Below are 24,063 nucleotides of genomic sequence, written 5' to 3' on the forward strand. Positions count from 1 at the left end.
TTACAAGTAGAACCGAGGCATTCAATATTATCTCCACTTAGTCTAAGATTTCAGCCAAGGGATTTGTAACACTTCCGACCTCAACAGGTGATAAAGGAAGCCCAGGGATGCAAGGGGGAAGAGGAGATCCTGGAAGAGATGGAGTACCTGGATTGCACAGAGGACCACCTGGGTTAAATGGGCCTCCTGGGCCTCCCGGCCCGCCTGGCCCTCCAGGCTCACCTGGATTAAGGGGAGTTATTGGCTTTCCAGGGTTTCCAGGTGACCAGGTGAGGAGCTGCCCCTATAAGAGGGAAGAAATAAACTCTTTCTGCTCTTGGGATCCCACAAAAATTCATAATTTGCCAGTATGGGCCCTTATCATTTATGGTTATTTGAGAGTATGAAGCATGAAGAAAGAAAGGAGCCTTCCAGAAGGTTATGGCATAACTGAAATTTCCAGCTAGTGCTCAGAACTGGCTGTCCTGCTGTAGATGAGCAAGTCATGTGATTCACACATTCCAGCCCAGGTTTAAATAACTTGTAGAGACTTGCCTCTTGACTGATGCTTTATTGGGGGAAAAAAATGCTGAACTCTACCCAAATTCTGGTTTCCAAGCCTTCCCATCTGTTTGAATGTTTTATGTATTTCACTTTAAATGTACTTGGCCTTCATAATCATGAGTAACATTCCTCTTGAGAAACCAAAAAATTATAATGAAGTAGCTTGTAACGCACTTCTGGAAAATGTATAAAGTGGTTGGCTTTCCATCTTTTGGAATAAAATGGATCTTTAAATTTTATGCTACGGCACAACTTTCAATATTTTATTTTATGTCAACTGGTTTGATCAAACTGTAAATTCACATAGTAGGACACGGTTACCCTTTGGTAATCATTTATATACAATTCTATGCTTCTTTCTGGGATGGAGAGCTCTAATTCTGTAGGAGTTTTACCAGCTTGTAAAACACAGACACAGTAAGCATTATTCCAAGCATTTTCCTTACCATTGTCAATCACAAATACCAAGTTGGCTGCAGAAAACCGCAGCATGTTTGTGCCGTTGCGTAGAAACCCCAACTAGGGTCTTATTTTTGTTCCATTAATTACCAGGGTGATCCAGGTTCTCCAGGTCCCCCTGGATTCTCAGGAGATGATGGAGCAAGAGGACCTAAAGGTATGACTTAGAAAATGTTCACAGCTGTCAAGCTCAGAGTTCTGGGTGTTATAACCCTGCAAGTGAGCATCTTTTCAGCGATGAGATGCATGACACTAGTTAGAACCCAGCAGTGACTCTTCCCAACAGAGGAACACTGAAGCTTCGAAGGGCTCTCATTTTCCACCCAGGGACAAAGGCCCCTAGATGGGATGCCCGCAGGCTCATCATGAGCCTTCCTCTCTGTGAAAGTTTCAGAAGCTGTCCATGTAGATCACTTCTCCGGTTGGAGCCGGTACAACCGGCCAAATCCTCATTTCTAGAGAGTGTCCACTTTGACTCAGAAACCCTGTGTACCATAGGAACCAGTTACTCATTTACAGATCTTCTCTGTTCAGTTATTGGGATTCTACTTGTAAGACTCACAGAACATAAATCCCCACCAGATGTTAACTGTTTACTTAATAATTTTCAAGTCAGATGTAACATGTAATTGAATTATTTTTACCTTTAATTAAAGATAAAAAGTTTCTTTTCTCTAAAGTGTCATAAGTTATTTCTTTTTAACGTTGTGGGGCATAGTCTCAGCCACCACTACTCAGCGACATTCCAATAAAACTTTATTTGTAAAGTAGCTGCTGACTGGTCCAATAGACCTGAGCCTACCTTGTGCTCATAACCATATGGCCTTGTAAATCCAATTGAAATTGTACTCTTAACAAGTCAGGATCCTTTTAAAAAGAGAAGTGTTATTTACCTTTTGGACAGACAAACAAGCAAATATACTGAAGTTATAATAGCTTAAAAGTTTTCATACAACATTGAGAGATTTGACTGTCTTGGTAACCCCTACCGGCATCAGGCATTCACAGCGCATACACACACACATGCAGCCCAAAATACTCATATGCATGGTTTTAATCTTTTAAAAATCATAAATCACGTCTTCCGCTTATATTTCTATTGTTCTTCATTAGGAAAGAAATAGTTTTTAAAAAGTCCCCAGGAAAACCTGAAGCTAGATTATGAAGCCAAACACCATGATGAAGTTACTTATACGAAGCCAAACAATATTTTCCTAACTAATGCTCTTGGTATTGTATCACTCACAGGAAGCAAAGGCGACCCTGCCAGTCAGCGTGGTCCATCTGGTCCGAAGGGTGAGCCGGGTAGTCCTGGATACCAAGGTATAGATGCACATTTTTCCTACTCTAAGAAAGAAGACTTAAGCCGGGCGGTGGTGGCGCACGCCTTTAATCCCAGCACTCGGGAGGCAGAGGCAGGCGGATCTCTGTGAGTTCGAGGCCAACCTGGTCTACAAGAGCTAGTTCCAGGACAGGCTCTAAAAAAGCTGCAGAGAAACCCTGTCTCGAAAAACAAAAAAAAAAAAAAAAAAACAACAAAAAAAAAAAAAAACAAAAAAAAAAAAAGAAAGAAGACTTAGTTTGAGACACAGTGTAATTACTTTTACAGTGATCACTGGGAATTAGCCTATCAATATTTTCTTTACCATTTGCCCATTGATGTATGTATAAGATGATTCTGTGTGGCATCCTTCACACAGAAGGATACCAGTACCAGGCACCAGGAGCCCTCAATGTCTTCCCACAATGGCTCCTGTGACCAATAGCACTGGCACAGCAACACACTCCCTTCTTCCTACTCATATTGGATATTCAAAGTGAATATTTCACAAATTAAAATCCAGACTATTTTGCCATCTCTGTTATTTAAAATGGCCAGTGTTATACTGGAAGCCTTTCTCCCACTGATCGCAAGGAGCACACAGGTAAACAAGGTAAGTTGAAATTTGAACTTTGGTTTGGACCCTGTAGAAAAATGCACCAATATTTAAACTATGCTTGCTCCTTAACACAGGAATTCTTCTGCTAGGAGCATATGTGAAGTTAATAATCAGGAGAGTGCAAAAGATACACGCACAGGCGTATACACTGCATGGACAGAGGGAACGGCCACCTACGGGTGCCTGGTTAAGTCACTTATGCCCAGGTGCAATCAGTCAGTGATGGTTGGGCTTGGCTTCACATAGTTTCCCTGTAAACTAAGACTTTGTATTTAGAATGCCATTGTCATATTTTGCTTTCTACTGCTGTGAAAAGTGCCATGACCAAAAGTAACTTCAGGAGAAAAGGGTTTATTTCATCTTATGATTCGTAGTCCAACATGAAAATAAGTCAGAGCAGGAACTCCAGGCAGGAATCTGGAGGCAGAAAGCAAAGCAAAAGCCATGGAGGAGCGCTGCTTTCTGGCTTGCTTCCCATGGTTTGTTCAACCTACTTTCTTACACGGTTCAGGGCTATCTGCCCATGAGTAGCACCACGCACAGTGGCCTGGTCCCTCCCACATCAATCACCAATCAAGAAAATGCCCCCACAGACTTGCCTACAAGGACAATCTGATGCAGACTTTTTCTCAATTGAACTTCCCTCTTCCCGGATGACCCCAAAACTAACTAGGACATTCATGCATCACCTTGACGTTCCATTTGGCAGGAGCTATGTTTTGTTTTCCAAAATAGATGGTCAGATGAGAGCATCAAATCAAAGTCGCTTGTGCACTGAAAACCCCCCACACACAGAGTCAGCACGGGTGACTTCACATGGTGAAGTCAGCCAAACAGTAAGATGTGTTCTTGTGCCTATGGGCAGTATTGTCATAAACTCTGATGACATAAAGTTTCCAGGCTCAAAGCAGCACAGATAGCACAAACGAGGGCCATTTTATGTGGCCTAGTATTTTAAGTTGAAAGCCCTAAATCTGAGGTTAATTTATACTGAGTCAGGTTTTCCCAGACACTATGCCTTGCCCGGCTTGACCTGGTGTCCCGCGGTCATCAGTGTTTAAATTGCTCTGGTTTCTTATTTGTCATGGCTTCAACTTAGACCTTTAAAAATTTGTTCTGTTATTCATCGGCCCAGAGTTTGGATACTCTGTTTTCCTTGGCTAGGGGGTCCTCGCACTGCCCTAGAGGGAACTCAGTGAGGATGTATAGAGCGTAGTTAGTCCAGGATTATATAAGATTGTACTGGGTCAATTCTAACCCCATCCACACACTTCAACTCCAATGGAAATATAGTTCAAATTATTTCTGAAGTTCTGTTCTCAACACAAGCTTAACTTTGGGATGCAGTTTTGAATACCTGCTTTGGCCGCTGGAACCGATAATGATGATGCCATGGGTCCCTTGCAGGAAGGAGTTTGGGATCAATCAGAAAACACAGAGCAGGGTGATAGGATAGTAAATTCGATCCGTCAGCATGCACAGGCATCAGTTAGTTCAGTGCTGTAACGAATACTATCCCTCTATGGATTTGGAAATGCAAAGGTGTATATTTTATTTGAAGATTCAGCCATCGATTTTTCAGCAGAGACTATTGGTTCACTATAAATTTCAATCCAAGTTACACATGTAAATAAGCATACGGGAAAATAGCCATCTTTCTAGTAATAAAATAAATACAACTTAAAGTGCAATCAGGGTTCTCTTGGGGAATAAAATCAATGGATTATATATTATTACCCTATAATAATACGCATGTATTATGTAATAATATTATACTACAAAAAAGGATTTATTTGATTGGCTTACACAGGAGAGTGTGGGCAGGCTACCCGGTCACTGGAGGGTCTGAAAATTCAATTGCTTCTCAATCTGTTATGCTAGCTGCCTCAGCAGTCCCAATACGACACTGAAGGCCTAGAGGATGCTTGGGGCAAGAACCACTGTGCATCTGCCCTGCACACTCAGTTGAAGAGGAAGACCCTTCCTGATAGGGGAAGCCTGTTAGAACCTCCAGGGTAGTTGTAAATTACCAAAAACAGGGTTACAAACCCAAAGTCTTCAGCAAGAGCATGGCTCATTCTCAGGGTGTTGTTTGTCGGGCTGTAGGTAGGTGACATGTGGGCAGTGGCTGCAGGTGCAGTACCTTCTTCCAAGCACAGGTAACCTGTCAAGAACCAAATGCTGAACGGCCTATTCTAGGAGGTATAGAGGGCAGCCAACATCTTCTCCGTGGGAAGCTACGGTCATGAGAAAGGGACCGTTAGAGACTTTAATTTTTTTTATGTTTTAGTATTTTAATTTAAGAGGCCCATTGAGCACAATGTGCAGAACTGTGAGGTGTAGAATTTAGTGCGGGTTGCTACAAGCACAACAGGGCAGGAGTGGGCTTGCGTCTGTAGTGAGCCTTAGATGATCTTTGGGGTTGATTATTAATTATCTTGGCTGCCACCGTGTTATTTCAGCAACATCAGAAGATTTATTTTTCAGGCTTACCTCCTGAAGCATTTCGGGATGGAATGCCACAATGAATTATCTTTTACTTTAACATCCTTCAGAATTTAAAAATGTATTTTAGAAAAACCCCAATATCACACTATTTACCAAGTAATTCTGTGCCTGAGATATTTTTTCCTACGGAAATAGTTCAAAAGGAGAGAGCATGGTTAAAGATCTATAAAAGAGAGTGGGGGGTGGGAAGCAGGTTAGTATGATCAAAGCATACACGTGGGAAATTGTCAAAGAATAAATAAAAGATTATGTATGTCTATAAGGATCACTACGCACAAAAGCGAAAAGAATTAGAAGTACTTGCACAGCCAGCAGTAGGGGAAATTAGAGCGGTTAGTTTAAATAAGATTGAACCAAGAAGTGATCATTTGCAAATGATAAACTATGACAACCTTGGAAAACGGCTCGTGATACAACACTAGTTTTAGAAACAGAAAACCAAGTCGTGGGGATTACTTGTATGTGGGTGTCCAGATGGAATTCTGTGGTAAGAGGTGAGGAGGAATATGGGAATTTCCTCATCAAATTTTCCCCAAGCATGTCTTTTTACCAATCGAAAAGAGTTTAAACACAACAACAACAACAACAACAACAAACAAACAAACCACAACTGAGCGAGGCTTGAAGTTGGCTGTTAGCTGCCGTTTCAAAGAGCAGTCTACACCTAATGGGGTTTCGATCCCTTCTTCCTTCCTTAGGACATCCTGGGGCCCCTGGAGAGCAAGGCTTTCCTGGAGGTGATGGGCCTAGAGGACCACCAGGCAGACCTGGACAACCTGGCTCTTCTGGACCACCAGGATATCCAGGTACCTTGCAAGAAGGCCTTGAAAATTCCTGAGCATTTGTGCGACTTGGTGTACTGGAAAGAGTGGTTCTTCACCTAGAGACTTCTGCCTCCCTGACCGTGCCTCAGGACAGGGCATGCACACTTTACCTCTTCACTGCCCAGACCCAGTCCAACATCACAGGGTTACACTAACGACTTTACTTCAAGCAGCGTTGGCCAAGTGCTGGCTCTGCATGAGGCACAGAAGGTGACTGACAGAACAGGCAGGCCATTTCCTCTCATTCCTCTGTCATTTTTGAGGCTGTCTCCCTTCCCTAAAGCAATAACCCATATACAGCTCAGGGTTTTAATGATCCTTTTCCTTTCAATTCAGGAAGGAAAAAAAAAAACAGCTAAACTCATGATTGGCAACTATAACTGTTTCGAAGTGTATCTTTCTGAAATTAAACACTTGTCTCCTTAAAGCTAAAATTATCTAGAAAGAAAATAGTGTCCCTGGTCTATTAAAAAGCATAGGGAATGCTACTTATGGTCACTGTCTGGAAATCTTCTCTCCTGTCCCCAGGTGACCCAGGGATACCTGGGCTGAAGGGCCACCCAGGAGAAACAGGAGACCCCGGGCCAAGAGGTTCCCCGGGAGATTTAGGGAGGCCAGGTCCTCCGGGAGTAAAAGGTAAGTAGGGAGAATGCCCAGCCTTCCAGAGACCTCCAGCCCACTGAGGGCAAAGTCATTGCTCCTTTCCTGGGCTTGTGGCTCTGCTTGATTAGGAATCTCTCATGGATTCCATCAGTAACACCCCCTCCTTCCACGGGCTTGAGACCACACCCATCTTCGTTTGCCTTCTTCACTCTGGGTCTTGGTGCTCCCCTCCTGTTGCTTCGGAGGGTCTGGTGCTTGTGTTGCTGAGTGCACCTGCCCCTTTGACTTCACTGATAACCAAGCTCCTTTTATGCCCTAGATTCCTAGATTCTGTGTTAGGTGTTGGGTGTCATTTTAAAGAAAATATGCACGATTCCAGCCTTCACGGAGCTATTTCCTAAAAGAGTTAGGTATGGCCTCTAATGCGAGAGCAGTTGGGTTAAGCATCTACTCTCCTAATGCCTAACAATGTGAGTCAGAGTTTCACATATGAACCCTGGGGAGACACAAACTGTGTCCAAACCACAGCACCAGAGCTGGCAAACATTTGAACCCTGCATACTGGGAAGGAAGGCATTAGGTAGTGATCTCCTATACTCCCAGAAGAGACTTTTCAGAATTAAAGGCATGCTTGTCTGTATTCAGCTATTATAAACACCTTTATAATAAACAAATAAAGTGAAAGCAAAACACCTTTAGAATCAGTCTTGAACTCTGTGGGTAAATTACCTGCTGGACAGAACAGATCCATTGGGTGTTGAGATAGAAAGAGAAGTCCCAGAGGCCCTGGGGTCACCCATCTAACCCGAGAAGGGCATGGTGGTCACACAAGGGAAGCACTCGGGTTCCCAGCTGTACTTGAACTAACAGAAATAGCTTGGTAGTCGTTCAGCTTTTCAGGGACTAGTTACGGTTAGAAACTTAGACTTGTGGGAATGCCCGTTTCTTGAGTTGCAGGATGTCATAAGCACTCTCTGTCCATCCCATTTATAGAGTATATAGGGCACGCTCCATTTTTGTAGATAAAATCAGAAGCACGGGCTTTTAACTTTGTTGTTAGTCCATTATGTGAAAGCAAAGCACAGTGAAAAGAATAAAAATGTTTCCAACACTGAGAGTATTGATTAAGAAAACGTTCAGGTCTAGGAGACTGGTGGACACTGAAGGAGGCAGACTTTTAGGTATTTGTCTGTATCAATAAACGCGTACTGATCATGGGGTAGGAAGACAAGAGGGCTTTCCAGAAAACGAACACACATACGATTCTATTTGCTTTCTTTGTTAGATACAGAAACACTTGCCCTGACTGTAGTTTTTGGCTTTTAAAGTTAACAGTGGTCTGATTATTTGTCTGGATAAACTATAACACAGTACAACACAGAATACTCACTATTCACAAGTATTCATGGGTAGGCGGAGTTTGTCGTCAATATTGTGATCAGTTTGATTTCCAAATAACCGACACAGAGAATATAAGTTATAAAGGCTTGGCCAATAGTTTAGGCTTATTACTAACTAGCTCTGACAACTTAAATTAACCCATTTCTATTCATCTATGTATTGCCACGTGGCTCATTTCTTTATCTGTCCTCCAGCATGTCTTGTTCCTTCTGCATCTCCTGGTTACCTGCTCTGACTCCGCCCTTCTTCCCAGCATCCTTTCTGCCCCTAAAATCCTGCCTAGTTATCAGCCAATCAGCTTTTGATTAACAATGAGAGCAACATGTTTTCGCGGTGTACAGAAGGATTATTCCACAGCATTCATGTCCTTACATTCATCTGTCTCCTCCCCTCTCATTGGTCCACTTCTGCTCTAGACAAACGTGTTGTCTGTGTGCTCTGTGCATACCTTTAAGACAACACATGCAGAGGACTTTCTTACCATCAGAATATGATTAAAAAAAAAAACAAGACCTTTTTTAAAAATGTCCTTGGGACCAGCTGATACACAACAAATTTTTTGGTTGGTGAATTATTAGTTAGAAAGTCGGGGGGTCTATAGTTTAAACAGCAGGCGAGGGCCAAGTTTTCTCCACAAACCCCGGTAAGTTATGTCCCTCTGGCTCCATTGTCCTTCCTTTAGTGCCCGCTGTCTGCAGGTCAGCGGCTTATCCACATAAATTAAACGCTAGTCAAAATGAAAGGACTTCCTCGGAGAAGAGTTAGAAACCACTCCTGAAATTAAATGCTTTGTTGATTTGAAAATTCAAATTCTGCTTTTTCTCATCCTTTCTGCCCTTCCTCAGCTACCCGAGACCTGCAGTGTTTCACACGCGGCAGCGCAGGGTGTGTTTCTTGGTGCAATGCTGCAGACAGGGAAAGCCCTCCTTTGGAAATTCCCGGCACACTCAAGCATTTGCAGGCAACCAAATAGCCTAATGGGAAAAGTTCTTGCTAGGACATCCAATCTCTTGGTGCCGTCTCCATCTCCGCTGACATTTGTAGTAATATGAAAACCAGACGTGTGACAGCTTTAACATTTCACACGAAATGATGAGGTCGTGGTTCTGAGCTTTTCCTCTGCTTGGTGCTTGTGGACACTTCCTGCCTCTGGCAACCCTTGCAGACCTCCCGAGGTTCTCTTTGACTTCAACATTCTTCCAGTCTGCAAGGACTTGCTAGGGATCCAAGAGAAAACATTTACCACTGTTAAGGGCTCTCACTCCACAGCCTTTCAGTTCCAGACAACAGGGAGCATGTCTGAGTGCCCTGCAGGTGGCTGTAATATGTTCTTCCTTCCTTTTTGAACATTTATCAAATACCTTCCGTATGACATCACTTAAAAAAACAACTAATGGGTGTGAACTTGGTTCAGAATGAAATTCCTTTAAAGAACTTGCCAGTTGCCTCTAATGGTGTGCACTGAGAGGCTTTGGGAGGATCAAAGGGCATTTTACTCCCTTTGCAGAACCTTGCTGCAGTGCCTCTTTGCTGCCACTCGGGGACGCTGTTTCACTGCACACGACACAGTAAATGATCCAGCCAAACGGAACAAAACAAAACAGTGGGATACATTGTTAAAACTCAAAACATCTCAGCATAAATCCATTGTTGCCGGTTTTTGTATCGATGTAAAAAAATGAAGCAGGATCCAGCAGAAACACTTTGAACAGAGAAACTAAATATTTGAAGTATGTTCTGAGTGACGCAGGGGAACCAGCTCTCTCCTTTGAACAAACCAGCTGCTGAACTCTGATTTGTTTGCTCTGTGCACACAGACCGTATGGATTTTTGAGTCCTGCTTGTGTCCAGTCAGAATTAAACGTAAACTTAGACACACGGTTCAAGCGGCGTGATCGCTGGCTTTGGCTTCTAAGGACATGCTTTCTCTGAAAGGGAAACACCGCCTTTCTCATTGTACATCCACACAACACACAACACGAGGAGGATGGAAACCTACTGAGTGTTACCTGCTGTGTGGCCATGGCTGGTGGCGAGCAACATCCTTCACTTTTCTGTTTGTGGAGAGGAATGTGCACCCGTGTCCATCCGCCCTTGTGCCTGTGTGTGGGTGGAGATCAGAGGTCAGAGGTGCCTTCCTCGGCTGTTTTCCACCTATTTATTTATTTATTTTGAGGCAGTGTCTTTCACTCTCATAGAATATGCTTTTTTTTTGTAACCAAGATCTCTTTTTTTTTTTTTTTTTTTTTTTTGGTTTTTCGAGACAGAGTTTCTCTATGGCTTTGGAGCCTGTCCTGGAACTAGCTCTTGTAGACCAGGCTGGCCTCGAACTCACAGAGATCCGTCTGCCTCTGCCTCCTGAGTGCTGGGATTAAAGGCGTGCGCCACCACCGCCCGGCTTCCAAGATCTCTTTTTTTAAAAAAGTTCTTCTACCCAGGTGATTCCAGCTTGTGTCAGGTAGACAAAACTAACTGGGAGACTCGCTGGCCCTGGAGCTCAGTGAGGGGTAGACTGGACCACTGCTGGCCTCAGGGAGCATTAGATTGGACCATAGCTGGCCAATGAGCTATAGGGATGAGCCCGTCTTGGCTCCCACAGTGCTGGGGTTACAAATATGCACCCAGATTTTTTTTTTAAACACATGAGCACTGGGCATGAAATACAGGCCTTCATCCTTATATAACTAGCACTGCATTGACTGAGCCATTTTCCTGGCCCCAGGAGTTCACTTTTGGAAGGTACTATCAAATGCCTTTGGTGAGAAAGAAAATGCCTTCCATCAGAGAGCCATGACAATCAGAGCAACACCCCCCACCCCCGAGCTTCTGGAACTAAATTACTCTCCTGTCTTTCACCCCGGCACTTAGCAAACTAGAAGTCATTGCTTCTTTGTCCTGTCAGGTCAGGGATTATGTCTCTCTTGTGGCTCATTGTCTCTTCAGCACCTGTCATGAGCTATGCTCTTGGGAGATGGAACTCTGTGCATTAGGAAGCCATATTTATCCTCTGAGTAGGCACTCATATATTTGCTAGAAAAAAATATTTTTAATTTAAATCTTATTTTGGAATCTGTTCTTGATAAGGGTTTTCAGGGCTTTTCAACCTTTGCCTAGAGCTGTGAAGATTTCTTTTGTCCATCAACCTTAAAGTGAATGTGGCCAGCTGCCTTGTTTTTCTTGGGACTGTCTTAGGATGTGGATTCCAATGCTAAAGGTCCCAGACATGCAGGGGCACATTGGTCACCCCCTTAAAATGTAAGCCCTGCCAGTGCTTAGGAGTACAGAATAACATGTTGCTGGCTTTGCAACAAAGCTATAACCTGGGAGTGGGGATTCTGGCACCGAATGGACTCTCTAACACAGAGGGAAGGCACCATGTACTGGGGTGGGGGTTAGCTTCTCTGACTGGAGCATGAGCATCCTGGTCCCTGAGTGCAGCCGGGTGCAGCCTTAAATGGTGGCTGTTAAACAGAAGGACTATCCGAGAGGTGAATAAAAATTCCTCATTACCCAGGAATGTGCTTTGTTTGCCTAATTGCCCTTCATCTGCACTGTATATATTTTATGCATGAACAACTTTCTGATTTAGAGATGGGATTGATAAAAGCTTTCAGTCAAAGGGGGAAATTATGCTGAAAACCCTGCCCAGATGTAGCTGCATTCAATTTAGAAAGATAACATTGGGTCACATAAGGGTCGGCCAGTTCAACAATGGCAAGGGGCTGGGCTGTGACAGCCCAGGATCTGGGTATGTTGATGTGACAATGGAGAGTTGGCAGAGGCTAGGACTGTCCTCCTTTAGCCAAGTCCCCTAGCCATCAATCTTGGTGGCTAACGCTGGCGATCAAAACACATAGACATAGCAAAGTAGTCTCGAAAAAATTATTATCATTTTAGATAGATTGCAATAAATATCCAGATTTGGCAGGCGAGGAAGGTCGCTGTGTTCTTTTGGTGCAAACTTGAAATACTGGCTCATAAAATAGGAAAGAAAACTGGAAAATAAGCTAAGCCAGGGCTGTGAAAAGCAGTTAGAAAATAAGAGATTTGGGGAAAATAAGGACACATTCCCCCCACCTTTTTTCTCAGTGCAAGAAAACATGGCTCATTGGAATCAATATGAATTTGCAATCCTTAGAAGGAGAACACCGGTTGTCTGTTTCAAGTACCAATGGTAAATAGACTGGAGTCAATAACTATGCCGTCCTCCAATCAGGATTCTCCATGAGAACCTGTTTACCGAACAAAGTGGAACCAGCCCTGGAATTATTTACCCATAGGAGGATATCTCTAACTTCTGGGAACTGTATTTGTTCCACAAATATAGTAGAAAAAAAAAAACGTGGCAAGCAAGCAGAGTTCAAGAACTTTAGTCTACTCTTTAAACAAAGCCTTCTCTCTGTCTCTTCAACCCTCACACTCCTTTCTTTTATAATGACTTTTATAATGAGTCAACAAGCATCTGCTCCATACTTGTGAGGTATAGAATCTATGTTCGTTGGGGGGATAGAAAGACTAGCGGAGTCTGGTCATGGGGTCTGATTTACCCTTGAGCCAGGGAGGCAGCTGCCCAAAGGCATGGTTGTTGGACAGCGTGGCAGAAGCAATCCATCCAAGGAGCCCTACGGAGGGACCATGGGCACTTCCTGTGCATTTGGTCACGTGAGATCAGTATGGTGTTGTCACGAACCAATAAAATGCTAATCTGGGGGAATGAGCTGTGTGGAGGACAGCTTCCTTCTGAGTGGCAAAGGACAGCTAGCGGATAGAAAATCCAGCAATGAACTAGGCGGGTCATTGGGTTTGGCCAAAGGCTGAGAAAGCTTCCTTCCTAGGATCACACAGTGGGACAACAAGACACACGGGACTGCAAGTGGCGTGGCTCTACATACTCGAGGGACTCTACTACATTTATTACCTCTCTGCCTCCTCAGTCCTGGTCTCAACTTCATGCTGGCCTGTTAGAAACCTCTTGTTTGAAAACATTAAACACAACCCAGCATCTACTGATGGAGAACCCTAAGAAAAACTTTCCACTGGATGTGTCTGATAGTAACTGAAGTCAAGTCAGATAGTTGTTATCTTCAGATAACTCAAATGCCTCTTGGTTAGTCTAATTCTACATGTACCGACATCAGTGGGGGGCATAAGGTTTGAATTCAGAGACCACCACAAAGTCAGTTCATTGCTGTAAGGAAGTGTCAGGGCAATTCTGAAAGGAATAGCAGCAGAGAGATAGCTAGAGCTGAGCTGGACCCACAGGCCTGTTTTCCAGTGTTGTTCAGCGCCCAACGGAAAACCAAGGAGAACGGGCCATCCCCACACACCGCAGCAGGAACCAAACTGCTGCTTTGCATCATTACCATGACTGCTTCTAGAAGGAGTTGGGAGCAGAACACACTGATAGAAAGTGAAGACCCAAACTGGGAAGCTTCGAGCTTGGGTTTACTGCCATCCAATCTCTATCCTTGCCTAAAGAGATTTTATCGTCAACAAATCAAAGGTCACCCAAATGTGGCAATTCTAGACTATCTCCCATCATGGGTCAGTCACAAAACAAGCCAAAGAGATGGATCTGTTAAGTCTTCTTATTGGAAAAAACATCTTCACCAAATGTTGGTGCTGAAAAGCTCTCAGGCTGGCTTCCGGTCCCTATGCTGACCTGAGATCTGTCTGCTTTCTCCCTGTGGCTCACTCTCCCCTGGTGTAGGCACCGTACTGTAGCCAGACCAGGAAGACTAGTAAGCAATAGCTGGCCTAACCTTTGAGACACAGAACCTGTGTTGTGTTTTCAGGGCCCCCCGGGTCTCCTGGTCTGAACGGCTTGCATGGTCTCAAGGGTGAGAAAGGAGCCAAAGGTACCTCAGGTAAGACAGATCCACTGATGATGAAACCTTGATCCACGGACCTAGGGATGAAGTAGAATCTTTCCATGGTATTTCCTCAAGTCGTGAGGACTGGGGGTGAATTGAAAAGAATGGTGGAGCAAAAAGACAGTGCTAGAATTATTTCTTGATCTGTGGGTGGTTGGTTTATAGGCAAAAAGACATTTAAGAAAACGATGCAAAGGAGTGGTAGTTAATAATACTTTTCATGTTGTTGCTTAGGTCTGTTTACTGAATACTCTGAATTCTTGCGAAATGGGACCAGGTTTCAAGATGTTATAAAAAACAAATAATCTTGTTATTTTTTTTAAATGTTCATTGCTTGTTTTTTAAGTGTAGCATGGTGGGTACAGTCACACTATAATCACACTAATCTAATTAATAGTGTTGGCATCCCTTTGCTGTGACCATCGAGAAAAACTACTTGAATCATTTCCCATGAGTTTCTTCAAGATCTATTTTTATAATTCTCAATTATGTGCATCCATGTGTGGTTGTATGCATGTGAGCGCAGGTGCCGGGAGAGCCCGAGCGCTTGGTTCTCTTGGAGCTGGAGTTATAGGCAATGATTTGTGAGTGGTCCAACATGGGTGCTTTGAGTCAAATTTGGAGCCTTTGGAAAAGGAGCGGGTGCTCTCAATTGCTGAGCCATCTCTCCAGCTCCAAATTGGGGGTTATATTACAGATGGGTTAATCTTCAACTGCATGTTTCAGCTTATTCAATTAAAATATATCTATTGAATCATTTTCCCTACTAAAATAGCCTACATCAGACATAGTAGTTGAACCCAACTCATGAATTTGAATACTTGTTAGAAAAAGGATTTTACAGCTAGGCGGGACTCTACTGTTGGAGAGAGACAGAATCTTTGTGGATTTTGGATATTCAAAAAGTAACTTAGGTCACCTAAGATTTGCTTGGTGGTTCTTTCAATTGATCTTATTAAATATTCAACCCTTCCAAGAAACCAAATCTCTCCCCTTTAATGGGAAGCTCCAAATTATAGTAGACCAGTCTCCACTCAGATTTCTAAGCAATTTTCTAAGCAATTTGTTCCGAGTTATGTATAATCATCTCTTTTAATTTTTTGTTTGTTTTTGTTTTTGCTTTGTGAAACTGTTTCGAAACTAATAATTCTTGAAATTTGGGACAAAACCCCCAAAGAAAACAAATATGTGGTTGGTCAGTGTGATAGGTCATAAGCAAGAAATGGGGGCTCAGGAACTAGAGCATCATTGCAACCAGAGTTTGGTCCCTCGGCAGAACCAACCACTTCCTCTGCCACACTCCTGCTGAGGGGTGGGTCCTTTTCAGGTGACAGGGATGAATTCATAGATGCAATACTGGCGCTGTTTTTATCATTAAGGTATGCACGAAATGGGTCCACCTGGGCCCATGGGAATACCTGGGCTAAAGGGAGAGAGAGGTGACCCTGGGAGCCCAGGAATTTCTCCCCCAGGCCTTTCTGGAGAAAAAGGCCTCCCAGGACGCCCAGGTAAGAAGCAGCATGTTTTTAATCTTTCCTCGAGACCTAGTTCCAAACATTTCAGCTGTCATGAGGCTAACGGATGAACATGTGCTTCCCCAGGGAGACCAGGACCACCTGGTGGCATAGGTCCTCCAGGAAGACCTGCTAAAGGTGACATTCCTGATCCAGGTCCACCTGGAGACTGGGGACTTCCTGGCCCGGATGGCCCAAGAGGTACAATGGCTTCATGACGGGATGGCAGTGGTTTCTTCCTTAAAAACTACTAGCTAGATACGGCTGTAGCATCTCCCTGAGAAATGCCAAAGTGGCTCTACCCACTGAGCAGATGGATTAAGTGAGATGCCCTGAGTAGCAGCACAGGTAGCAGTATCTCCCAGGCCCACAACACAGCCCACTCACTCTTCTATGTCGGCTGCAACAGACAGCCACTGCTTGGGTACACAGAGGTGGACCACACATTCCTCGTCTCTAGATGGACGCTGCCTGCAGCAAGTGTCCAGCAGGAGAGAGTTGTGCTTCCTTGTTCTCTAGCACCCGCCCACAGGCCTAGAGAGCCACAGAACGTTCCCACATGGGCCGTCAGCGGTGCCTGTTGCCCCTCTCACTGCTGCACAGAGATGGGCCAGATTATGGAAGTCGTTAGCAGATTAAAAAAAAAAAAAAGATAGACTAGGTGGGTCTAGGCTACAGACAAAGAGCATAGGTTAGTCATGGGTTCTTCCTTGTTGATAGCCACTGGCTCATAGAACTCTTATGTGGAGACACATACCTTAGTAAGGGTGGGATTGTATGCAAAAAATAAGAGGAGTAAAAACTGTGCTAGGAAGTGCAGAAGTAAGTAACAGTAAGTTGGGATCAGCTCACTGCTATGTATAGATATTTGTTTTAAAGTAAAATTATAATTTTGAGGGCACATTTATTTCTCATTAGCTACATTTTCTTTCTTAAAATTTCATCCATTTATCTATCCAGCTACCCACCCATTCATCCATTCAACCTTCGACCCATATACCCAGCCATTCATCTAACCATACATTTATCCACCCACCCATTCATCTATCCAGCCAACCATCCACTCACTCACCCACCCATCTATACAAAGACTCATTCATCCACACACCCACCCATTTATCTGTCCATTTAACCACACACCCACCTACCATCCTTCCCACTCATCCTTCCATTTACTCATCCATCCATCCATCCATCATCCATCATCCATCCATCCATCCATCCACCCATCCTTCCATCCATCCATCCTTCCATCCATCCATCCATCCATCCATCATCCATCCATCCATTTAACCACTCATCCACCTACCCTCCTTCCCACCCAACCTACCATCCACTCATTTATCTACCCATCCATCCATCTATCCATCTATCCATCCATCCATCCATCCATCCATCCATGCAACCAGTTAAACCAATGGGATGATTGAAGATATCAACCATTAGCTGATATCTTCCAAATGGTTCAGAAGAAATAAGGTCTATTTAGTTTAACAGTTACTAGTTAGGTTAGTTACTAACCTAGCTTTTCTTGACTTGGGCCCCATGACATACATTTTGTATTTCACTTGTGATACTGTTGGTTTTCTTATTTTTTTCTGATTCTTTACATGCCTTGTTTGCAAATCGCTGTATTTAACTCCCTAAGGTGCTCTCAAGCCACCAATATTCACCTTTGTCTTTGACTTAAAGAATGTTTTTGCTTCCTCCTTGTGTCAGGAGCACCTGGGCCTCCAGGCTCCCCCGGGAATGTCAGTCTTCTGAAAGGGGATCCAGGTGACCGTGGTTTGCCTGGACCCCCTGGTTCCCGAGGCCCACCAGGCCCTCCAGGGTGTCAGGGCGCCCCAGGATGTGATGGCAAAGATGGTCAGAAAGGTATGCGTGTTGGCTGTTCGTTCGGTAGTGTGTGAAGACCTTCTTTACCTTACCCTAAGGGTCTGAGGTACCGTCTTCCCTCACATGAGGTCATTCATATTTCTTCTGTAAACAATGATGGCATTTCTAAAAGATGTTCTGGCTGCCTCGAAAACATCCTCAAGCTGGAATTAAAAATCGAAAGGAAGACACATGGGCTGGAATTGGTAGAATGCCCCAGGTTGGATGCCTAGCATGTCAGCCTGGGTGGTGGTTCTATCTTGTAATCCCAACACGTGGGGGGCAGAAGCAGGAGGATCTGGAGTTCAAGAAAATTCTTGGCAATATTGTGAGTTCAAGGCTAGCCTAGGGTACATGAGACCTACCTTAAATAAACAGCTAGGCTAGAAACAATCAAGAATGTATCTTCTGGACCAGAACTGAGCCATAGAAATTTAAGAAACCTTACACACGTGGTTTAAAAATGTAGAAGCCACACTTAAGGAGTGAAACTAAGCAGGCATGGTGGTGGCTCATGTGTGAGATCCCAACACATGGGATGCTGGCACATGAGAATCGTCATGAGTCTAAAACCAGCTTGAGTTGCATAGTGCTTTCCAGGACAGCCTGAGCTATAGAGCAGGACCATGTCTCAGAATAAGGCAAAGCACCTCCGTCACACCGACTCTGCCCTGCTCCTTCTTGGAGCGGAACTCTACAGATGCCAAACCAGTTATAGTCACTGTAATCATCCCTCACCATTGCCTTTTCTTTAGGACCAATGGGGTTCCCAGGGCCTCCAGGGCCACCTGGTTTTCCTGGGGCACCTGGAGAGAAGGGACTACCTGGCCCTCCAGGCAGAAAAGGGCCCATAGGCCCTCCAGGTAAGCTTCTGATGGCCATCATCTCCTAAGACAAGCCCAGACAGCCTCCCATTTAAGTAGTTACTCTGAGGGGCAGTCTTCAGAAACCGTTGCTTCAAGTTAAGCTCGTCTGAGATAAAGAATATATTTGTTTCAGACTGTCCCATCAAATCTCATGCCTGATAAACTTTCAGAACAAATACATTTACGAATTAAGATCTGATGTTAGACGTACTATTTATAAAGGAATAAATATCTGTGTGCTTTTCAGCCATGAGACAAAGGAGGCTTTGACTACTGTTAGGATTCTGTGTTTACTTCTCGCCCCCGGATTTCAATAGATGTCTATTTTCTGAAAAGCACATTAGTTCCTATAGGATGGGAGGTTATTTGACCTAATTAGTATGTAGCCAATACTTTGTAACCGTAATGATGAATTGGGAAGAGAAAGGACACACAGACATATGCATGTAAGGTGAGTGGAAGTAATGTCTTTAAAAGTCCCCGGACAAGCTTGGCGGTGGTGGCCCATGCCTTTCATCCCAGCACTCGGGAAGTAGAGGCAGGTGGATCTCTGTGAGTTTGAGACAAGCCTGGTCTACAAGAGCTAGTTTCAGGACAGGCTCCAAAGCTATAGAGAAACCCTGTCTCAAAAAACCAAAAAAATAAAATAAATCACCGAACAATATCCTAGATATGCAGTGATAATTCAGAATGTTTTGCAATATTTGTGGGACAAACAACACTCTACTTCATCAGGGGTCACAGTACAGCCTGACGGAGGGTCGGTAGTGGGATTCTTCTTGCTTCCTTTCTGTGCATATCATCTATGAAACGTGACAGATGAGTACAGAATTTTCAGAAGCCTTTAAGTGCCATAATTCCTATACACACTCATTCGGGACACATTCACCATAGAAAATCAGCCAGCATTGTCAGCTCCTCAAGAGAGCTTCATTTCAAGTCCTTGCGACGATGAACACTCCATTAGTGCAAAATCGCAACGGCTTCTGTCAATCACAATGATGCAGATGCTTTATGTAAATACGGCGCTGTCACTCTGCTTGTCACCGACGCGCCCTCAAATGATTATTTATGTTCTCAGCCACTGGTTTCACTTCTATCCTCCCTCACAAATCTCAATTTTCTCTTCACCACGTGAAAACCGTCGCCTCGTTTTGCATTTCGGCGTTGGATCTCTTCAGGCTGCAGAGGTAAGAGTTGCAGTGAAGTGGATAATTTCCCCCCCCCAACTCTATTTGCTCGTCATGCCTGCGTTTACCCTTTCCGTTGTGTTTGTGAGTTAATCTACTGCAGTTTTGTGTAGATGGCGCTTCTGGCATCATCGTTCTAATGCCTTCTTTGCAGCCATGGTGATCTCGTATTAGGGTCCTGGCCCTCATTAGAAGGTGTCAGGGTGAGATAGGCACAGAGCTCACGCAACTCCAGCTCAGTGACAAGAGTTCAGCTCAGCTGATAGCGCTCTCATTGTTGGATGCTACCACCCACAATAGTGCAGCTCCTCTTAGGATTCCTACAATGGAAACATTTACAACGCCACCAAAATGAGCAACACCAACATTACTAAAAGATGGGCCCTTATACCCACAAAGAGGCAAGTCCATTTTCAAGAACAAATTTATTTGTGTATCAGAAGTAAAATGTTCACACGACCGTCCGTTCACACAGCAGCAATGTGTGATTTTGTATCTGGCATTTTCAAAGAGAATTTTAAAAAAGTTCTCAAAAGGTGAAAAGCAGGCCTGGGTGGTGGTGGTGGATCATGTATGTAATCCCAGCACTGGGAGGCTGAGGCAAGAGGACTTACCATGTCTTCCAGGCTAGCCTGGGCTATAGAATGAGACCTTTTCTCAAAAACCCACAAAAAGGGGGCTACGGAGAAGGCTCAGTAGTTAAGTAGCTAAGAGCACTGGCTGCTCTTCCAGAGGACCAGGGTTTGATCCCCAGCACCCACATGGCAGCTCACGATTGTTCTTAACTCTAATTCCAGGGAATATGTTGTTCTTCTGGCAGCCACAGACACCAGGCCTGTACATGGCTCATAGACATACATGCAATCAAACACCACACAATACAATTAAAAGAAAATTGTAAGCCCAATTCACCTCAAAAAACAAAAAGAGGAAAAAGAAATTAATTATGAAAATGTGTATTTATTCTTTCCAAGTGTTTGTTATTACTCCAACGAAATTACCCTGGAAACAGACCCATAAATTACTTTAGGGATTCTAGAAGAGACGTGTTTACCTACCTTCTTTCAGTTCCAACATTATCAAAAGGTAAAGAAAAACAGGACGAAAACTTTTAAGAAAATTATACTATTTTATATATTCATAGTTTAAAATTAAAGTGAGATGTTGAATTTTTATTTCTGCCCTCTCTGTGTGGTAAGTTGGAATTCATTTAAAGATAATATTTTAGTCTTTACCTAAAGTCCAGTCAAAAGGGGGAGAGGTGTCAAACCTCTGTAATACTAGCACGAGGCAGGAAGATTGTTTGATCCAAATTGCCATTGGCTATAAAGTGAGATGCTACCTCAAAAAGCCAAAACAACAACTAAAACAAACAACAGACAACGAATCAGCCAAGCTCCCCTGACTTAGCCTCTTCTTGGAAAGGTCCAGTTTAACCCGGGAAAACAGGAGACATTCCTGTGTATCTCAGTAGCCTTGCGGCAAAGTCCAATTTTACCTTAAACTGGACATATTGTGAGAAATTCTCTGGGCCTGTGTTGCTTATAATTTCAAGCCATGTTTTATAAAAGGTTCAGTTCTAAGCAGCTTAAAGACTTTAGGTCTATTCTGCAAAGACACAGGGACTATTGTGTGGCTCGCTACTTGGTGGTCATGGCCAGAGTTCCTCAAAGAGTCTTGCTCCTTCATTTTTGCTATTTAAAACCATTATGCACATTTGCATGAATTTCAAGAAAATTGTAACTAAACAAGTGGTGTGGTTTTCAACATTTCTCTAATTAGAATTTATTACACTTATACTAAGAGTCCTTGGGCTGTGGATGTAACCCAATGGTAGAGCATGGGTATCCATGGGTCCCGTCCACATCACACACACACACACACACACACACACACACACACACACACACACACACACACGGGGTGGGGGAGAGATAAAAAGAGGGGGGAGAAAAGAGACAGTCAGACAGACAGAGACACAGACAGACAGAGACAAAGACAATAGAAATACAGACACAGAGAAATATAGAGACAGAGAACAACCTTGAGGCAGAACCATAAGTTGATATTCTGGTTAGGAAAGTACATTTGGATCCACTGCCTTCTGGATTGTAGTTTGGACAATGTCTGAACTGTGTAACTATAAATATGTAACGTATCCCTGGGGTTTTCTTACCTGGGATAGTCTGAAAACGCAGCCTGTGGCATGGTTGTTCGAGGAACGGAGTGGTGAAGCGCTCCGCACAGGCCCTGATACACAAGGCCTTTGGTGTCTCTTTGCTGTTCTCGGTATTGCTCAGTGGTATTTCTAGCCCCTGTGGGATGTTCCAGAGTGACTGACTGAGGCTTTTCTGTCTCGATGTGAATACAAGCAGTATGCTAAGAGAGTGTCAGCCCCTCAGTGCTGTGGTCCTCCAGGTCAGAATGCTTGGCCAGCACGATTCACCTTGCTTGGGAACATGCTAGAAATGCACACGTCAGAGTCTAGCTCAGATCTCCCAATTCAGAAATTGCTTTCTGACTTATTGGCAGATGGTTCCAATGTGCCGGTCTGCAGTCAGCTCTGTATTGGTGCTTCTCCGCATTGTGCCAATGGTTCTGGAACCACCTGAAGAATTAAAATCATACCAAGCCTTGGGGTTCACCTCAGAAATTCCAGGTGTCCCACCTGCAAAATGATTGAAAATCCCTTGTAGCTGGGTTTATGAAGCCCGAAGTGGAGGGCAGAGCCGAGGCTGCCAAGTACCACAGTATTCTGGAGGGTGGCGGGTAACAGTCTACTTTGTTGCCCCCGTAGATCATTCCAACATTTATTCAAGACTGAAAAACCACTGCATGGGAGCCTCTGGCCATCTTGACTCACACAGAGGAAACCGATACTGGGTGAATCCACCTGGTTCCAGTATAATGAATTCGGAACACTTTAAGCCGACCTCTAGGGACCCCTAGTTTTTCTTGCAGTGAAGCCTATGCCTAGCTCACTAGTAAAATACGGAACAAAGGTTGGAAATCCCTTGAAGGACATCAAAGTATTGCTACCTCAGCCAAGAGTGAGTAGTCTCTATTTCTGCTCTCACGGGCTGTCCATCTCGGACTCCAGCAGTCGCTTAATCCACAAAGGCTTTCTAGAAAGTTTGTGAGTGTCCCTGCAGGGAGCAGGGCAAGTTTCCATGGTTGCAGAGCTTACACCGGACTGTTAAAGAGTCTTGTTAAGGTTTGAGCGCCATGTCAGGAATCTGTCCCTCACTAGAGAATGTAGAAGGAACTGGTTCGTAAGCATGGGAATCCATTTATGCAGCAGTGACTCCCATTGCAGGTGAACCGGGGCCTCCCGCCGACCTGGATTCCTGTCCTCGGATCCCAGGACTTCCTGGAGTGCCAGGCCCCAGAGGACCAGAGGGAGCCGTGGGGCTTCCTGGAGAGAGAGGCCCCCCTGGACCAGGTATAAATTTCTCCTCTGAGTTCACTGTCAAAATAAAAACCTATGTGTTTCGTGATATTGTTTTTCAAGAGGAATCTAACTCTGTGAAAACTTTCTTCCTCTTTTACATTTTTTGTGTGTCAACACAAAGGGATTTGGATTCTAGATCCACGCAGCCTTCCTCTTTCCTATTTAAACCTTTTAGCTTTGCCCAGCTCTTAGAGGATGCGTTTGGAAACCCCATAGCACTTCAGAGTAGGTGGCTTCGTTTTGAACAGTAACAACAACAGCAACAAAAGCCCAAAACAGACAAAAAAAAAAAAGACTGAACTGTGAACCAGTGGAGCAGAAACAGCTCATGAGACAAGAGAAGAACAGGACCCACTTAGACGATGGAGGAGAACAGAGCAAGTCATTCTGAATTTTGGCAATGGCTGTATTGTGCCCAGAACTGACCTGATGAGCCCTGGTCAGTCACCGTCAGGGTGGGAGAACCCTTGTTAGTACCAAAACCATACTGTGCTGGGAAACAGTATTTTCCATGGAGTTTATTTTCTTCTTGTGGATCCTGCCCACGTTGTGTAATTTATGCTGAGCTAGAGGGTGCTGGGTTCCGGAAAGCATGGCCCCCTTCGGACCTATTGTAGCATCTTTGAGTTCAGCATCTGTGTGCAGAGGATCAGAAGGGAGGCTGGGAACCAACCCGTTTCTTGCTTCCTCCACAGCCTGGCCATGACACAGTTCTTTCCAGTGCAGAGCCAAAGGGCGTGGAGGGAGAACGGAATGTTGTGTCATTTGGTTTCCTGCAATCCTAGAGACCATAGCAGCTTGGGATCTGTTCTGAGAAAGGCCCCTCACCGTGGGGTGTTGCGGCATGTCTTTGGTCTCTACCACTAGAAATTGGACCTCTACCTTGTGACAAGCAGAAATGCTTCCAGATGTTAACACGTGGCCCCTGGTAGACAGAAACACCTAACACTGAGAACTGTTTGTGAGGGAGATGTATGGTTATCGACTGTGGTAGTGTCAGTCTCTAGGGAAGTTTT

At 44.2% G+C, this 24,063-nt stretch overlaps 1 protein-coding gene across 1 annotated transcript in view; it reads left to right on the forward strand.

Annotated features, from left to right (window-relative positions):
- Col4a4 (collagen type IV alpha 4 chain) overlaps window positions 1–24,063 on the forward strand; it is a 121,775-nt gene that overhangs the window by 85,281 nt on the left and 12,431 nt on the right. Inside the window, exons 33-44 of the mRNA XM_038339472.1 lie at window positions 88–269; window positions 1,096–1,159; window positions 2,251–2,325; window positions 6,149–6,256; window positions 6,803–6,910; window positions 14,074–14,145; window positions 15,531–15,659; window positions 15,753–15,866; window positions 17,385–17,540; window positions 18,296–18,403; window positions 19,588–19,596; window positions 22,913–23,038. Coding sequence (XP_038195400.1) covers window positions 88–269; window positions 1,096–1,159; window positions 2,251–2,325; window positions 6,149–6,256; window positions 6,803–6,910; window positions 14,074–14,145; window positions 15,531–15,659; window positions 15,753–15,866; window positions 17,385–17,540; window positions 18,296–18,403; window positions 19,588–19,596; window positions 22,913–23,038 — 1,251 coding nt within the window. The remainder of the gene's footprint in view (window positions 1–87; window positions 270–1,095; window positions 1,160–2,250; window positions 2,326–6,148; window positions 6,257–6,802; window positions 6,911–14,073; window positions 14,146–15,530; window positions 15,660–15,752; window positions 15,867–17,384; window positions 17,541–18,295; window positions 18,404–19,587; window positions 19,597–22,912; window positions 23,039–24,063) is intronic.

The sequence above is a fragment of the Arvicola amphibius genome, chromosome 8 (assembly GCF_903992535.2).
Source record: "Arvicola amphibius chromosome 8, mArvAmp1.2, whole genome shotgun sequence".
NCBI lineage: Eukaryota > Metazoa > Chordata > Mammalia > Rodentia > Cricetidae > Arvicola > Arvicola amphibius.